Source organism: Danio rerio, chromosome 13 (assembly GCF_052040795.2).
Source record: "Danio rerio strain M-AB ecotype USA chromosome 13, GRCz13ab, whole genome shotgun sequence".
Classification (NCBI taxonomy): domain Eukaryota; kingdom Metazoa; phylum Chordata; class Actinopteri; order Cypriniformes; family Danionidae; genus Danio; species Danio rerio.
The window spans coordinates 41,795,681-41,815,000 of record NC_141033.1 but is presented as its reverse complement, the minus strand read 5'-3'; the positions used below and the strand labels follow the sequence as shown (position 1 = coordinate 41,815,000).

Sequence of the window (19,320 nt, the reverse complement as noted above, 5' to 3'; positions counted from 1 at the left end):
TGGCATGCCAGGTGCCAAGGTACAGCAGATTTAGGCTTTTATTGTTTAACCATTGGCATGTAGAGAGTGTGGTAATAATACATATGTGGATATTTTACAGGGCGACAAAGGAAAAGCTGGAAGCCCCGGGGAAATTGGCCTTCAAGGACTGCCTGTAAGTCTTAGCGACTGATTTACTTTAAAAGATTTTGAAAAAATAATTCCGCTTTACTGTACCGAAAATAAATAACATTTTTAAATGTATTTAAATTGAAAATAGTTATTCATTCATTCATTTTCCTGTCGGCTTAGTCTCTTTATTAATCAGGGGTCACCACAGTGGAATGAACCGCTAACTTATCCAGCATACGTTTTACACATCAGACACCATTTCAGCTGCAACCCATCACTGGGAAACACCCATACAGACTCATTCATACACATACACTATGGCCAATTTAGTTTATTCAGTTCACCTATACCACATATCTTTGGACTGTGGGGGAAACCGGAGCACCCGGAGGAAACCCACGCGAACACAGGGAGAACATGCAAACTTCACACAGAAATGCTAACTGACCCAGCCATGGCTCGAAAATAGTTATTTAAAAGTGAAATTATATTTAGCTTTATACTTTTTGTTCTATTTTTCTGATGAAATAAATGCAGCGACAAACAAGTAAATATATGCAATTAGGACTTGCAATGAGGACTGTCCATATTTTTTCTGGTCACAAAATGTATGTTTTATTATAATATTAAACTATAAAAAATATTATCGTAATATGATATAACTTATCATTAATAGATTTTTAAATTACTGATTAATGTATGGGGCGATGCAGTGGTGCAGTGGGTGGCACGTTCGCCTCACAGCAAGAAGGTTGCTGGTACACATGCGTTACAGGTGAATTGTCCGTAGTGTATGAGTGTGTGTGGATGTTTCCCAGAGATGGGTTGCGGCTGGAAGGGCATCCGCTGCGTAAATACTAGCTGGATAAGTTGGCGGTTCATTCCACTGTGGCAACCCCAGATTAATAAAGGGACTAAGCTGACAAGAAAATGAATGAATGAATGAATGAATGAATGAATGAATGAATGAATGAATGAATGAATGAATGAATGAATGATGTATGTGGCGCAGTGGCTCTGTGGCTAGCACTGTCGTCTCACAGCAGGTAGGTCACTGGTTCGAACCCCGGCTGGGCCATTTGGTATTTCTGTGTGGAGTTTGTTCTCCCCGTGTTTGCCTGGTTTTCCTCCCCGGTGCTTTGATTTCTCACACAGTCCAAAAGCATGCGGTATAGGTGAATCTAAATTGGCTGTGAAAGTGTGTGTGAATGAAAGAGTGTATAGGTGTCTACCAGTACTGGGTTGCGGCTGGAAGAGAATCCACTGCATAAAACATGTGACGGAATACATAGTTAGCAGTTCATGCCACTGTGGTAACCCCTGATAAATAAGGGACTAAGTTGAAGGAAAATGAATGAATGAATGACTAATGGATTTATTCTGACACAAAACTGTTTCATTTGGTGAGCAGAAGAAATCACACTTTCCAATACTTTGATTAAGAGTATTTGTTTCTCTTTTATATCTGCCAGTCATGCACTGCTGAATTTCTGACCTTTTTGTCATACAGTAATGTTATGTTTAACCTTTCTCCTTTAAAGCCATGAAGCTAATAGCTCACCGTAGCAGATGGTAAAAATAAATAAATAAAAAAAAATCAATAATTTACTTCGATTTCCAATTTGTGCATGTTGTGTCCGCTCCATTTCATGGCAGGGCAAGATTATGAAACACCTCTGACTTTATCCAGCGTGATGTCTGCTCTTCATCACTATTTCATGTCATCATTAATTTTGAGATGGTTCAAGTACAGCCCTTTGGATTTGACTTTGATCTTTCAGAATGAATTAAAGGCATTTTTCTTTCTTCGGGAGATGCAGCTGCTACTTTGATATTTAGTGACTTTCTCTTCCGTGTCTGCAGGGTTTACCAGGAATCCCAGGACCAAAAGGTGGAGGAGGAGAGAAGGTGAGAGATGAATTTATCAGTGTGCAAAGTCATCATGTTTTTAACACCCTGAACTGACAAAGCTTTTATCAGGTCAGTGACGCAAAAAAAGAAGAGATAAAAAAAGAAAGAAAAGAAAAAGTTTTCTTTTCCTCAGACTTAGCAACTTTTTTTTAATTATATAGAACCATTAAGATATTTTTATACATCTAATTGGATGACAGCTATACTTTGTTGGGCTTGTACTCTAAAAATGAAGCTTAATTTAAACTATTTTATAACTAAGATTTAAGCTATTTGTGAATTTCTTTTAGAACTGTGAAAATATTAAAATTCCATCTGATACAGATAATACAATAAAAGCAATATTAATGTTTTCTATGTAAAATATTCAATACATACAAATTAAATGATACAAAAATATATATGGGAATTTAGGCATTAGAAATATGAAATTAGCTAAGGATTACATTTCCGAGTGTTGTTTTATCATATAAATGATTATTATGACCAATGACACTAAAGTGTAGGGAAAAACAACAAACAAACAAACAAAAAAACAAAACAAATATATATATATATATTTTTTTTTACCAATATTTTTACTTTGGTTTAGTTATAAATACATTATAATATTTAATAAAACTTATTTTTAGAGTCCATTTTTAAAATATATTTTTAAATCCATTTATAATGTCCAAGTTGATTGGACTAATGGACATAAAATTCAAGCAACATTACAATCTTTAAAAATTTGGAGTAAATTTTTGGGCCATTTCATTTTTTTTTAAATAAATAAAAATATGCATATATATATATATATATATATATATATATATATATATATATATATATATATATATATATATATATATATATATATATATATATATATATATATATAGTTATGGGTGTAAGTAAAACATTTTAAAATTCCACATTAAATCACTAATAACATATCCTCCAAATGTAAAATAAAATGTAACTTCAAGCATTTTGCATAAAATAATAACAAATAAAATGTGTGTATACATTTTTAGATTATTTAATGTAAGAGGTAATAAACATTTATTTTATCTGATTTAACATTTGTCATTTAGACCAACGTCATGAATAAAATAGACTAAATTTGTATTTTTATTTGAAATTTGGAAGAAATATCGTCATACCATTATAGAATAAAATCAATATTAACATTTTATTCAAACCACATCCAATAGCAAATCAAAAAATACTAACAACATCTATCTTACATGCAATCGTATACTGCTTTATATGACATCAAAAACAGCATCTACCAGTGGTTCTCAAAGTGTGGTATGAATATGATGACCTCTGTCTTATATTTATTAGGTCTTGATTCTAGGTTTTGATGAATAGGTTACTGTTTGTTACTACTTTACATTTAAGTACAGAAGTTTTCTTTTTACTTTTTAAGAACAGTAGCCTACCATTTTTAATAAACTTTTAATTTAAATGTTGACATTTTATTTTTAATTTATTTCCTATGATCACAGTACATTGTAAATGTTCAAACTGTTTATAATGTTTAAAGTTGCTAACAATTAAAAATATTATAAATAATAGAATTACTCTGCCTCCTTTTTGTAACTGTACAGAGCTGTAGCTTCTTAAATAGGCCTACTACGCTCATGTATTTCAGTACTGGTCATTATGGTGGTTCTTGGAGAGACAATGATTTTGTGAGGTGGTAACCAATAATATATACCACACTTCTTCCAATGACAGGGTAACGCTGGACAACCAGGCCTTATTGGCACTATGGGATCTTCAGGCAAACAAGTAAGTAAATGGTCTAAATCTTGACCATACATGTTCATGAACAGATGATTTGTAGTAAATAAATATCTCTATTCAGGGTGAGCGTGGAGAACAAGGAGAACTCGGACCCATCGGGCCTATTGGACTAGCTGTAAGTCCTCAATACAGCATGACTAATGGCTAATGCACAGGTCGAAAGTGTCTATATTTACTCACCTAAGAGTATCTAGAAGGTAATGATGGTTTATTTGTGTTTAGGGAGACCGCGGAGACCAGGGACCCGTTGGACCAATGGGGAAACCAGGAGCAAGAGTATGTGCATAATCTGTATAATGAGATGGTTTCAGTATCAAAGAAAGCATCTGCTGTACTTTACTTTCATCATAGAAATTACTGAATGATGTGAAAAGCTTTGCCTGTAAGAGATGAGGGTCGAGGGTCACCTTTTAAGGGCCAGCAAACATATGAAGCCGCTCTGGGATGTTTTTCCTAACATAGAAATGAAAACAGACATGCATTAAAACAAACGTAGCGGTATACAGTGAATGTAGATAGTATAGATCATTCTATTTGCTTCTTGAAATAGTTGAATGAGAATGATTTGAGTTCATATCGAGTCTTATGTTGGACAAGTGTATTTAGAGGAATAGCTGAAAAAACGTTTTATGGGTCAAAAAAAAAAAATCCTTAGAATATTAAGTAGAGATCCTTTTTTTTAATTCCCTACCATACATTTATCAAAACTGATTTTTGAGTAGTCATGAGCATTGCTAAGAACTTCATTAGGAAACATGGTTAAATTTGAAAGCTCTCTGAGATTTTTCTTCTAATATAGATAAAAAACCGACACAGATGACAACAAATGTAAACATATGAGACCAGAATAGAGATATGTCGTGGATGTAGATAGTATAGATCAATTTGTTTCCTCCTAAAATAGTTGAATGAGAATGATTTGAGTTCATATTGAGTCTTATGTTGTGCAAGTTTATTTTTGGAAATAGTTGAAAATATGTTGTGTGGGTCAAAATGAAAAAACCCTTAGAAAATTAAGTAAAGATCATTTTTAAAATTACCCTACCATAAATATATCAAAACTTAGCTTTTGAGTAGTCATGTGCATTACTAAGAACCTAATTTAGGAAACATAGTTAAATTTGAAGCCTCTTTGAAATGTTTTTCCTAATATAGATATGAAAACAGACACGGATTACAACAAATGTTGACATACGAGATGGGAATAGAGATATACAGTCAATGTAGCACGAGTGTGTTTTTGAGGAATTTTCAACATTTTGCGCATATTTTCAAATAATTGACTTGTTTTGTGGTCCATGGTCACATACTATATATGATATTTTACATTATATACATGTTGTATATATGTATTATATACATCTTTGTTAAGAAAAAAACAAATAAAAATCAAAGCTGCTGTAATGTTAAAACAAATCTTCAAAAAGTTTTTTCAGTTTTATTAATAAAATAGTTTATTCAATATATAGTTAAAGTGACAATTACTAACTCTCCTGTTATATTTTAATTCTTTTCAAAATAAAGAGAAACAGAGAGAATATTTTCTTTAACACAATAGTTTAATAACTAATTTCTTTTAATGGCAGTGCATATTATTTTACTAGATGTTTTGCAAGATACTAGAATACAACTTGAAGTACATTGTAAAGGTTTAACTAGGTTAATTAGGTTTAATTTAATTAATTCTAATTCGGTTAACTAGTCAATTTAAGTTAATGATGCAACTTATTAGATAACTGCGTTTTTTTCTATACACAGTATAGACAAAATATTTTGTAAGGGGGCTCATAATATTGGCCTTAAAAATAGTAAAAAAAAAAATAAAATAAAATAAAAAGCTGCTTTTATTGCAGCCAAACTAAAAGAAAAAAATATTTCTCCAAAAGGAAATATAGTATAGAAAATACTGTCAAAATATTCCTTGCTCTGTTAAACATCACTTGGGAAATATTAGAAAGATAATTACAATTTCACAGGGGGGCTATTAATTTAGCCCTCAAATGCATTTTTTTTTACATCAAAATGTTTCTTTTCCACACAATTTGAAAATGATTATTTTAAGCACAAAATAAACTATTTAATAACCTTTTATTTTTATAAAGACAAAAATGTTGTTGTACTTCTCATCTTGTTTTCTGAACCTTTAGCTATGTAGCTACTGGAAAATGAGACAAACACACCAACCAAGAAAATGCTTTAGTGATTTTAGTGTAGAAGAAACGCCTGACATTAAAGAGATCTCTTTTTTTTCCTCTATGAGCTGGCAGCAAACCCAGAGTTCAAAACAAGTCATAGGCAGCACTACATTTAAATTATTCCATTATCCCAGTGTTCAAAGAGAAAGCAAGCCATCTTGACATCCACTAAACTCAACTGCTTTTACTTATTTAGACGGCTTGGTGCGCAGTGAATTCAGAAAACTTTGCACTAATAGTCTTTTAGGGGAATTCATGACTTTATATTATGCTAATGCCAGGGTCAAACCCAGGCAAATCTTCCCAGTATTGAAATACACACACTGCAGGGCTGTGGATGAGAATGGAGCCAGCGGTTTCTCTCTCTCACTGTCTTTTGAATGGGACTTTACTGCTCTGTTTTCATAGGAAAGAATCAACAGTCAAAAGAATGTCTCACAGCAGTGTCTCTCAATGAGTCCTCTGTTCTCCTGCCATTCCCATCAGCACACACTTATCTGCACACACGAACACACACTAACACACTGGCTTGAACATGAATGATAATGTGAATATTGATATTAACAGGTGGAGTTTAGTGGAATTTGTCATTTGTCATTCATTCATTCCAGTCCTCTATTGGCCGCACCCATACATACATCCTCTTTTTCTACTAATTCTCTGCACAACGTCCAAAGACTTCTCAACTACAGATTCTGTGCTCACAGGAAGTTTAGCTGCAGAGCTCAAGTTAATTTTATACAATCAGGCCTTTGCATTTTTATCAGCTTCATCTACTTCTGCAAAATTGCTTGATTAGTATGCAAAACATAGTTAATATGTTTAGTTAATATATCACCTTTAAGAAATACAAATACAATTGTTAAATGAAAAGAAACGAAGACAAAAATATTAAAATATATATTCCTTTTTTCCAACAATTTACATTTATTTATTCAGGTTTTGAAGTTTATATTAAATATATATATATATATATATATATATATATATATATATATATATATATATATATATATATATATATATATATATATATATATATATATATATATATATATATACATACAGTTAAAGTCAGAATTATTAGCCCCCTTTTGATTTTTTTTTTCTTTTTTTAATATTTCCCAAATGATGTTTATCAGAGCAAGGAAATTTTCACAGTATGTCTGATAATATATTTTTTTTCTGGAGGAAGTCTTATTTGTTTTATTTTGGATAGAATAAAAGCAGCTTTAAATTAAAAAAAAAACTATTTTGGGACAAAATTATTAGCCCCTTTAAGCCAATTTTTTCGATAGTCTATAGAACAAACCATCGCTATACAATTACTTGACTAATTACCCTAACCTGCCTAGCTCACCTTATTAACCTAGTTAAGCCTTTAAATGTCACTTTAAACTTTATAGAAGTGTCTTGAAAAATATCAAGTAAAATATTATTTACTGTTATCATGGCAAAGATAAAATAAATCAGTTATTACAAATAGGTTTTTAAAACTATTATGCCTAAAAATGTGCTGAAACAATTTTCCCTCCATTAAACAGAAATTTGGGAAAAAAATAAACAGGGGCGCTAATAAATCTGACTTCAACTGTGTGTGTGTATATAAATATATACACACACACACACACACACACACACACACACACACACACACACACACATACACATACACACACACACACACACACACACACACACACACACACACACACACACACACACACACACACACACACACACACACACACACACACACAGAGATTGGTATTTAATAATGAATTGTATAGAATTATTCTGCTTGGTTATATCCTGCTGGATGTATGTTTGTTGTTTTATGTTTTAATTGAGTAAGAAATAATGACTATTACACATTTACCACTGTAAAAATTCTCTAACATCCTAGTTAATTTTTATGTTTTTGAACTATTTGCAAATGAATGTTTTAATGATAAAAATACAATTATGATTATTAATTATTATGTAATGATTTTTATAAATAATTTTTTTAAAAGGGTAATTTTTTATTGTTGTTTTTATGTTTATAAAATAATGACTTATAGTGATACAAATAATTACATTAAAAATAAATACAATAAAAATTGTGCCAGGCATATGAATAACAATGATATATTGATGATAATAATTAATGAAAAAAAAATATAATAATCGCTACTAAAATGAAAACAACAGTTTTAAACTCGTCTCCTTTATTGCATGACCACCATGGCCGTTCACTAACAAAACAATAACTCCCACTCTCCCTGGAAGTGACATTTTGACATAACATAAAAGTCCATTTTATTTTCAACAAAAGTCCTTTAAAACATTAAAGTAACACTTTAACTGCATGTTATTTTCATTCTATGTACATAAAGCCCCTTTTGTAACTGCATGTTGATGCTGAAACCAAAAAGAAGATTTAACATACATAAATCTCTAGCTATATATGTAATCATAATGTACAAAGCATATAATTATCATGTATAGTCATATCCTATATACAGTTAAGGTAAGAATTATTTGCCCTCCTTAATTATAAGCCCCCTTGTATATTTTCCCCCCAATTTCTGTTTAACGGAAAAAAAATTTTTTCAACACATTTCTAAACATAATAGATGTGATAACTCATTTCTTTTTTTGTGATTACATTTTTTATTGATTTTACATGTGAGTGGTCACAGCATCTTTACAATTTTTTTTTACAATGAACAATAAACTCTTCAAGCCCACCCAAAAGAAAACACCCACCCACCCCCCATTTGATAACTCATATCTAATAACTGATTTATTTTATCTTCGCCATGATGACAGTGCATAGTTTTTTACTAAATACTTTTCAAAATACTAGTATTCAGCTTAAAGTGATATTTAAAGGCTTAACTAGGTTAATTAGGCAGGTAAGGGTAATTAGGCAAGTCGTTGTATATCAGTGTTTTATTCTGTAGACAACAGACAAAATGTAGCTTAACAGGGCTAAGAATATTGATCTTAAATGGTTAAAAAAAAACAAATTGCTTTCATTCTAGTCGACATAAAACAAACAAGACTTTCTCCAGATGAAAAAATATACTAAATACTGTGAAAAATACCTTCCTCTCTTAAACATCATTTGGAAAAAAAAAATATATATATATATATATAATAATAATAATCGTAATACAGGATGGCTATAAATTAGAGTTCAACTGTATACATATATAGCCATAAATGTGCACGCAACACACGCAAGCATTATTAATTATTGATTAATTTAACATGAAGTCAGAAATGTGACTGATTTGAGTCTACAGAAATTGGTAGGATTTTGTGAAATGAGTATACTTATGTGACTGATTCAAACCAATGTGTTCAATTATTAAACTGGCTCCATTTCATCCAAAACATAAAGGCATGCATATACCGTATACAATATCTGTATATTGCTGTGAAAGTGTAGATTAAATCAGCAGTGCAAAAAACTGAGTTAAAAAAAGTGTACACTGATGTACACTTTTACACACTAGATTTATCAGCATTTGCCTTTTTGTCCTGGTCTCGCATTTCCTCTGACTGCGCTCCCCTATTAAAAATGCATGAGAGTGTTTTTGCAAAGGAAACCGAGGGATTCTGTAGACTTTTCACTCTGTTGACAAAAGAGATCCTGCATAGATGAATATGAATAGATAAACCAGAGACTTACAGTAAATGCCAGACTCTTGACTGCATGCCAGCTTAAATTGACTGTCTTTTCAGGGGCCTAAAGGTGACTTGGGTTTGCCTGGACTTCCTGGACCGCCGGGCCTGCCAGGAATAAAAGGAGACCGGGTGAGGATATTGTGCATACAATGGCTACCTTTATATTCACCCAAATAATCCGTTTGTAAATGGATTCATGGTTCAATTGGATTGAATAATGTTCATGTAAACGCCTTAAATAATAAAATTGAGTCTGATCAGAATGAAATTTCACCCTAACCTTAAGTAGTGGTTAATTCCTTTTTTTAAATTGATCAAAAAAAAAAAATAATAATAATAATAACTTGCCTACGCATATTTTGATAAATGCATGATTAGGTATGTAAAACCACTGGCTGTATATATTTTTAATAGTCTGCTTTATGAAGCACTTTATTTTAGAAATGCACTGTAACCTATATATACATTCAAATTAGCCCTATCAATAATATAATTACATTAAAATAAAGTTAAATAAAATTAAAAAAATTTGAGAAATTCGAGAAACAAGACAAACTCTAAGTAAGATTTGTTTGAAGTGTATTAGTTTTATTTTAAATTATATTTTGAACTTTTTTTTGGAGTTAGACATTTTATTATATCATTTTATACAAATATAATTTCTAATATTTAACGTCTTTTCTTTTTTTTAATACACTGTAAAACCCAACAGTCAGCTTTATCAAATAAAATGAGTGTAGTTAACTCTCAATTTACTGAAATTTAATTATACTCATTTGAAAAGGGGGTGACACAGTGGCGCAGTAGGTAGTGCTGTCGCGTCACAGCAAGAAGCCTCGAGCCTCGAGCCTCGGCTGGCTCAGTTGGCATTTCTGTGTGGAGTTTGCATGTTCTCCCTGCGTTTGCGTGGGTTTCCTCCGGGTGCTCCAGTTTCCCCCACAGTCCAAAGACATGCAGTACAGGTGAATTGGGTAGGATAAATTGTCTATAGTGTATGTGTGTGCGAATAAATGTGTATGGGTTTCCCAGTGTTGGGTTGCGGCTGGAAGGTCATCCACTGCGTAAAACATATGCTAGATAAGTTGGTGGTTAATTCCGCTTTGGCGACCCCAGATTAATAAAGGGACTAAGCCGACAAGAAAATGAATGAATGAATAAATGAATTTGAAAATAATTTTAAACTCAGTGTTGAAGGTAATGAGTTAATTAAATACCTCACTTAATACCTCACCTTAACTTATTGGGATTTATAGTGTAGTAGCAATATATACTTAAAAGAGTGTACATTTGTCATTGCTAAACATTTCTCGTTTTTACAAACTATAAAGTACAGAACACAATAAAAACAAAAGTTTCATAAAATAAAATATATGAAAATAACAGAGTTGTAAATTTCTAATCTAATAAGAGGAGTGCTATGGGTCGTAAATTGTAAAATGTTTGTTCTGTGTATGGGAATTCAATAGTAATATTTTCTTATATTCCTATGAAGATTGGATGGTGCAATAGAAGGAAAAATGTAATTTTTTCCATCACATAATATCATATACTATTTCTAGCCATTTGTTGGGGATTCAGCAGGTAACCGGTGTCTTGTAATGGCTTTTTTCGGCTGCAATTATTAAAATATCAAGTAAGTATTTTTCAGATTTACTTATTTGGATAGCAGAGCTTTCAAAATAAAAAAACAGGAATTGAAAGGGTAGTGTAATATTAAGGTATGTTTTCTATTACTCCTTCTTCTTCTACCCAAAATTGTTATATTACTTGACAATCCCAAAAAAATGTACCAGTGATTAGGTTCCCGAGACCCACATTGTCTCCAGCACTTAGTGTCCTTTCCTGTGGTGAGAAATTATATTGTGGATAGAGCTGTTTTAAACTAATATTTAGGTCACCATGCATTTCTAACAAAAAGTGCTTTATAAAAGCAGATAAATGAAAACATACAGCCATCAATTTTAAATGCTTTATCATGCACTTATCAAAATATGCGCAGGCTAATGCATGTCAACATTGCACTGCACGTGTATCTAATATACAACATAATTAAGACTGAGAAAGTAGTTGCACTTGACTATTCAAATATCCAATGAAATTTGACTGAAAATATGGACAAGAGTCAAACAGCACATGGTGTCACAAGATGCAACCATTTAAAACACAGACTGCTTAAACATACTATTTTAATACACATAAAGAAAATAAAACAAGTTTATCACACATTTTTAGTTGATCAAACTTCTTCTATTTTTAACTCTATATTTATAAAGGAAGAGCAAACAGTACTTTGAGTTCTGCTACCTCAGCATCACTGTCACTATAATAAAAAGTCATCTGCAGCGCTTTAAAAGCTAACTCTCTTGATATTCCCTGTTCTTACTCAATTAGGGTTTCACTTTTTTCAACCTTTAAGGCATTGCAATTATTATGCGCTCCCGCTGGTGTTTTAAAAAGCTTTGAAAGTACAATGAGCTTTTTGAAAGTCAAATTGGTTCCTTTTAAACTCAACGCTTTCCTTAATGCATTTGGATAAAAACAAAAACTTGAGCACTTCAAACTCATTTAGGATTTATAGAAAGAACAAAGTGCTGAGCATACATTACTGGATAACTGTTGTTATAAAGAACTCTTTAAACACAACACATGCTTTGAGTTAAATGTTCGTGGGAATTAATTTCTTTATGTGATATTACACAGGGTGAAGGAGGTGAACCTGGACCAAAGGGAGAACCGGTAAGAGCGTGACTCACATTGTGATCAGATACCGCACTGCAGATTTCTGACCATATCTGACAAAACTAGGCTAAAACCAATTTAGGAAAAGCAACAGTGTATTTATGTTATTTACTCTTCACGTCACAGCACCATCATGTGGTCCGGAAATATGAAACCTTTATTAAGTTTTTGATTATAACTACTAAATGGTTTAGCCAGAAATCATAACTGCTTTAGATTTGTAACAGCATGCCAGTTTAGTATTTTAGATTTTAAAATTGCATATTTTATATCTTTACGAAATCATACGTCTCCATTTCATGCTTTAAAGTTTTCAGATATTTGTGATTTTAGAAGTTATAATTAATTTTAAAAATTAGCTTTAAAAAAGTAGCTTTTTCTTTCTTTTGTCATGATTCCTTGTGTAATGCCAATAATATCTGTACCAGTTCATGGCTGTGCAATTAATAGAAAATTCAGTTTTGATTTCGGCTTCTAGCGATTATGAAAAAACATTAATCGAGACAAAATGATTAATTAAAGAGCCTAATATGCTGCAATTTCAGAAAGCACTTGCAATTACAAAAAACACTAGCAAATCAAGAAAAGATCTTCATCCGTTTGACAGCACACATTTAGCAAATTCTCACAACATAAATACATTAAAAAAAAAAAACATGCTGCAAATAAATAAAACATACTGCATTTTCTCGCAACGCTAACAAATTAATAAAACGCGCTTCATTTTCTTACAACACTTTTAAATAGCGTGGAACACAGCTTAAATGTTTTAAGGGGATCCTAAAATGTAACAAACCCGGCTATTTAGTTTATTGTAGTTTAGGCTAATAACAAAGGACAAGGGGAATCAGAATGTAAAATAAACAAACAAAAAAGTTACCTTTTAAAGATCACCTACAACTGCTCTGCAGAGCAACAGTCATGGCACAGCGATGTTCATCACGCTTCTGGGTCTTCTTGAAACATTTCTTTAGTGTTCTGTTCTTTTTGTGAGTGTTGTGAGAAAATGCAGCGTGTTTTTGTTATTTTTTTACGTTGTGAGGAAATGCAGTGCGTTTTTAATAACTTTTGCGCTGTCCAACAAATGAAGATCTTTTCTTAATTTGCTGGCATTTTTTTGTAATTGCATGTGTTTTCTTAAACTGCAGCATGTTACGCTTTGTTTTGACAAGATATCAAAAGTTTTGGTTTCTTGTTTCTTCTTTTATCTATTTTTTTTTTCTCCTTTTATAATTTTTTTTTTACTTCACTTTAAAATAAGGTTGTATTCGTTAATGTTAGTTAATGCATTTACAAAAAATTAACAATACATTTACTGCAGTATTTGTTAGCGTTAGTTAACATTAGTTAATGAAAATACAGTTTAGTGTTAGTTCATGTTAACTCACAGTGCATTTAATAATGTCAAAGCGCATGAATTTGAATGTTATTAATTCATTAGTAAATGCTGGACTAATGAAACCTTGTTGTATAGTGTGACCATTTTTATAATTATTTTCCTCTCCAAATTTGCATTTGTTCATGTAATTGTTAAACTATTAGTTTATTGATTTGTTATTATTGTTTATGGTCCATTTTTGTAGTCCATGTTTAGACTGTAACCCATGTTACAATGTTTTTTTTCTTTTAAATTAGCTTTTAATTACATTTAGTAAATACATTCATCCAGATAATTCTGAATAAACATGTCACAAAAAAGCTTTTGATATCTCAAATAGTTTTAGTATAACTCAAATTTGTTGCCATGGTGCCAAAATGAATTTAATGCTGTTATTTATTTTATTTTATTATTATTATTATTTTTTTTTTTTACCAAAAATTGACATACTGTTACAAAACCTTGTTTGTGTTATTGTCTATTGATCACACTTCATCAACATGGGAGCAGCACCAATAAAATAAATAAACAAACAAACAAACAAACAAACAAACAAACAAACAAACAAACAAACAAACAAATAAATAAATAAATAAATAAATAAATAAATTCAATATAACCAGTTGTAATAATCCAATGTTGGGTCATGGACAAAATCAACAGTTGGAGTAAACAACTGTAATTTAAATTTGATGTAAAAAATATTTTGTCCATATGTGACCTAACATAGCGTAAATACAGGATTTTTTAGTGCAGTTCAGTTCAATTCATCTTTATTTCTATAGTGTTTTTACAATGTAGATTGTGTCAAAGCAGCTTCACATAGAAGTATATAATAAATTGAAACAGTGTCAGTTGTCAAGAGTCATTGTTTGCAATTTTCAGCCATTAATAATAAAATCATCTTAAAAATGTCAGTAATTAAAGAGCTCAAGCCCCAGTTATCTATAATATAACTCACATTTATTTGATTTTAGACAAAAATAATCAATAAATAATGATCACACCAAGTAACTGATCTAAAGTTTGGTTCTAAAATAGAATTGAATGAGCTGCAGTTAGAGCCTAAAGTAACTGCAGCTCATACAATCTTCACAATTTCAGAACCAAACTCTTCCTCCTAGAAGTTTTACAAAAACAGAAGTTCTTTATATTAAACATGACATGATGTCCCTCATGGTGCTGTGTTTTATCATAGGGAGATCAAGGTGCAGAGGGAACACCAGGAGACAAGGGAGATGTCGTGAGTAGCTCTGAAATACAGAGCCGAAAATAATATGAATGCAATATGCCAATGTGTGCTGAAATCTTTGAAATATTGTGGTGAACTTTAATTCTCTCGCTGTTCCCGCACTTAGGGTGACCCCGGACAATCTGGAGCCAAAGGCGAAGTGAGTTCTTGCTTGAATATTTATGAATGTTTTCCATGAAGCGAATATGTTTGAGTTTTCCTTGGCTTTGTTTCAGCTCTCTGTAGATTAGAAGAAGTAGAAGAAGTAGAAGTAGAAGAAGAAGACTGATGTCCATGTTAATGTACTGCATGATCTGTACATACCACTATGTTATAAATTCAGGTTGGAAACCAGGGTGATCCGGGTAACAGAGGGCCGCAGGGAGCTCGAGGGCAGCCTGGCATTGAGGGGCCTGCTGGTAGTGCTGGTCCACGCGGCATGCAGGGCAACAGAGGAGTTCCAGGACCTCGTGGCTCTCAGGGACCAGCGGTATGTTAGCGACCTTTCAATGAATGAGAAACTATGATTAATGACTGTTTCATAATCCAGTGCTGTTGTTAAAAAGTTACTCAGACAATGCTCGACTCTTAGGGCTCTATTTTGACGGTCCATGCGCAAAGCGCAAAACGCAGGGCGCAAATGCTTTCAGGGCGTGTCAGGACGCGTTTTTGCTAATTTAAGGACGGGAAATCTGCCTTGCGCTTCGGCGCATGGTCTAAAAGGGTTGAGTTTATTTTCTTAATGAGTTATAGATGTGTTTTGAGAATAAACCAATTAGAGTCTCATCTCCCATTCCCTTTAAGAGTCAGCTGCGTCGCGCCAAGAGCGCATTCGCTATTTACAGGACGCAAAGTAAGTCTAAGTGGAAAAAATGAGCATTTCACAAGCACACAGTTAACAGTTAACAGTTTTTTAACAGAAAACTGTTAAACAGAGCATCTACTGCATGAGAATGAGAGATAATGGATCACTTTCACTTTCGCTCTTGGATAGGGAAACCTTTATGCACAGACATCAATTAGTCTATAAATAGATACTTTTGTTTGTTAAGCGCAAATATTCGTTTCAAAACTATTTCTAAATTCAGTTCTAATTTACAGCAAACGAATAAATGAATAATAATAACAAAATGTGCTAAAAAACCTCAGTTATATCCTAAAACACATGCTTTGCCCCATATGGTCTAAAACCTGACAGGTGGGCAAATCTAAGCTCGTTTTTAATAAAAACAAATATACATATGGATATAATAAATAATACTGCTAATAATAATAACATTATACAAAAGCAAATTGTTATGAATGAACTGAAAAAGCCTCCCGAGATGAAGACATAAAAGCAGTGATTTTTCATATTTATGTAGGCTAGAAAATAAAATGTTTTGTAATACTTTAATCCTTTATATTTATATCCTATATCTATTCTTATTATATCCTATATATATATCCTTAATATTTACAATTTGTCATATGTAAAGATATTTGCCTATTGCTCTCTTGTGCGTATTAAGCAGTGCGTAAGCGAGGCGCAACTCTGCGCCGGAGTTTAGACCGGGTTAGTTTTGGTCTAATGAAAAATCTATTATAGTTTCTCAAAATAGCAACGCGCCAGCGGTCCGCCTCAGAACGCCTTCCTTTTTAGACCAGAACGCCTATGGGCGCACAAATGAGTGCTAATGCATTTGCTATTTAAACAACGTAGCGCAACGCCTCAAAACGACTCTTGCGCCAAGCTTAAACTACCAAAAGACTACTGCGTCACGCCTTGCGCCACACTGCGCCGGGTGTATGATAGGGCCCATAGAGTTCAAATGACAGTTAAAAACCTGTTATTTTTCATTAGCATTTGACCATATATAAATTAGTTTTATTGTTGAAAGAATCTGGAATTTTGGGGTGTGCGGGCAGCTTAGTTTGTGAAAAGGGAACGTTATTACTTTAAGGTAATTAAGCTCTTATTGTAGGTAAGGATGGGTATTATACTTTTACTTATATCTTTTAAAGTGAATTGTTTTGTGTACAGCACTGTGGTCAACCTTTTTGTATTAATAAGTAAACATTGAGCTCAGATTTCTCTTTACATGCAAATGACAGAATGCATGCGTTATGTTTTTTGAGTTTATTATTATTATGTTGCACTGTCTAGGTATGAAAAGAAATTAATACATTTATTTAGCTAGCATTCACAGTTTATTTTTTTTTAAAGTGACAGTTAATAAATTTAAAGTGTTACAAGAAATCTTATATGGCGATTTGGTGGCTTAGTGGTTAGCACTGTCACCTCCCAGCAAGAAGGTTGCTGGTTCGAGTGTTCGCATGGATTTCCTCCAGGTGCTTCGGTTTCCCCAACAGTCCAAAGACATGAGGTGGATTGAATAACCTAAAATTGGCCGTTTGTGTTTGCATGCATGCAAGTGTATGGATGTTTCCCAGTATTGGGTTGCAGTTGGAAGGGCATCTGCTGTTTAAAACATATGCTGGATAAGTTGACGGTTCATTCCACCTGTTACAGTGACCAGCGATCTACCTACTGCAGATCTAGCTACATAATTACAATATTTTGTTGATCTTTCAGGGAAAAGTTTATTGGCTTGAAATGAAATTCAATTTGTTTATTGCTATGTGGACAGTAAGAAAACAAGTTTCCCTGTACAATGAAATTCTTACTTTGCCATCCACAGTGAAGTCATACACATAATATACACATCACACACGTCATATTTACACACATACACACAGACGTATGACTATGATATATATATATATATATATATATGAGATAACTATAACTGTCATATGTTTGTGATATTCTTCTTAACCACTCCTCCTTTGTTCACAGGGCAAGGAACCGAGTGATCAACACATCAGACAAGTGTGCATGCGAGTTATGCAGGGTAAGTCTGGAAGCCGATTTTTATCATTTCAGAAATGAAAGTCATTTCCCTTTGATGCATGCAGAGGCGCAATTACACCGCCAAGGCATTAGAAATCTCCAACCGCTGACCAACAAGATGAAAGCGAGAAAGAAAAAATTTGTGTTTTGTTTCAAAGATTCCTTTTGATTCTGCTCTGATGAGCGCAGACACTTTACTAAAGTTAGCCATCAGTTCTGCCTCTCTCCAAGTCCTTTTGAGTGCACTCCGCTGATTCCCTCATGACTTTTTCATTCACATTTTGCTGAAAAATTCATTTCGCTTTCAGCTGATCTGCACTTTTGCCTCAACGTGATGACTTTCCTTCTTTCCCTCCCCAAAAAAGCTCAGTCGAGCATCGGCCCGCATACATTTGCAGGATGTTTTCTGAGTGAAAGTTGAAATCTACTGTACCCTCGCCTCGGCTCAATGGCTCACGGCCTGGGATTGGATTCTTTACATCGCGAATAAATCGCTCTGCCCTTTTATCCTTTTGCACAATGGAAAAGAAAGATGTAGAACCGGCAGCAATGCTCTTCCTTTATGCTCAATTTCCCATTGCAAATTGAAAACACGATAGAACGCCATTCAAAGGATGAATGAGGACAAATGAAAGGAGTGAGCTTTAACAGCGTTCTGCAGCACAGAGTGTATATTGAAAGCTGGAAATAATCTGCTTATTCACAAAATAAAATTAGTCTAGGGCCTTAATTTCAAATTTGCAAAATGTAAAGCACTTGTGGTGTTGGCATTAAGAGATGTGGACTGGTGAACATTGCACCTGGTCTGGCATATTTACATCTGATATTATAATGTAGCCCACGCGCTTTAGAATAATTTGCAGTCCTGCAGGTATAAATCATGCTGTGCTAGAATCTTAAATGCATACACATGGGCATAAACAGTGTAATATTTCTGTACTTTTTAATGATGATGGACGTGTCTACTTTGAAACTTTGCTTTAAATCAGTGCTTAAGGTGAGAACACTTATGGTCATCAAATATGTCATATTTGACTTTTCACATTATTAAAGTTGAGTGGAATTTGATAAGTAAAGGATAATAAAAGGATTGCTGAGGGTTAAAGGATTTTAAATTGGCACTGCAGAAATTTCACATTCATTAAAGTCCAAAATGTGTGGCCATCCATTGATTATCCCACATATTCTGTGGTTATTTGCTAAGTTATAGACGAGTTAAAACTAGTTTTGCTTTTTGCAGAGCAATATTTGACTGAATTTTGATCAACTAGTTCACATTGAATCAGTAACAGGCCGAACAGGAGAACACATGGGAGAGAGAATGACATGTTAGCTACCTCTTCGCAAATACTTTAAAGCATATTTGTAAAGTTGTTTGACCAGAATGGGC

The 19,320-nt window shown here is 32.8% G+C and overlaps 1 protein-coding gene across 1 annotated transcript in view; it reads left to right on the top strand.

Moving 5' to 3' along the window:
* col9a1b (collagen, type IX, alpha 1b) overlaps positions 1-19,320 on the top strand; it is a 39,869-nt gene that overhangs the window by 13,784 nt on the left and 6,765 nt on the right. The window contains 12 exon segments of the mRNA NM_213264.2: positions 1-19; positions 101-154; positions 1,975-2,019; positions 3,748-3,801; positions 3,878-3,931; positions 4,039-4,092; positions 9,747-9,818; positions 12,390-12,425; positions 15,005-15,049; positions 15,165-15,197; positions 15,381-15,527; positions 17,877-17,931. The exon segment at positions 1-19 is cut by the window's left edge and continues 35 nt beyond it. Of these exon segments, the coding sequence (NP_998429.2) occupies positions 1-19; positions 101-154; positions 1,975-2,019; positions 3,748-3,801; positions 3,878-3,931; positions 4,039-4,092; positions 9,747-9,818; positions 12,390-12,425; positions 15,005-15,049; positions 15,165-15,197; positions 15,381-15,527; positions 17,877-17,931 (668 nt within the window).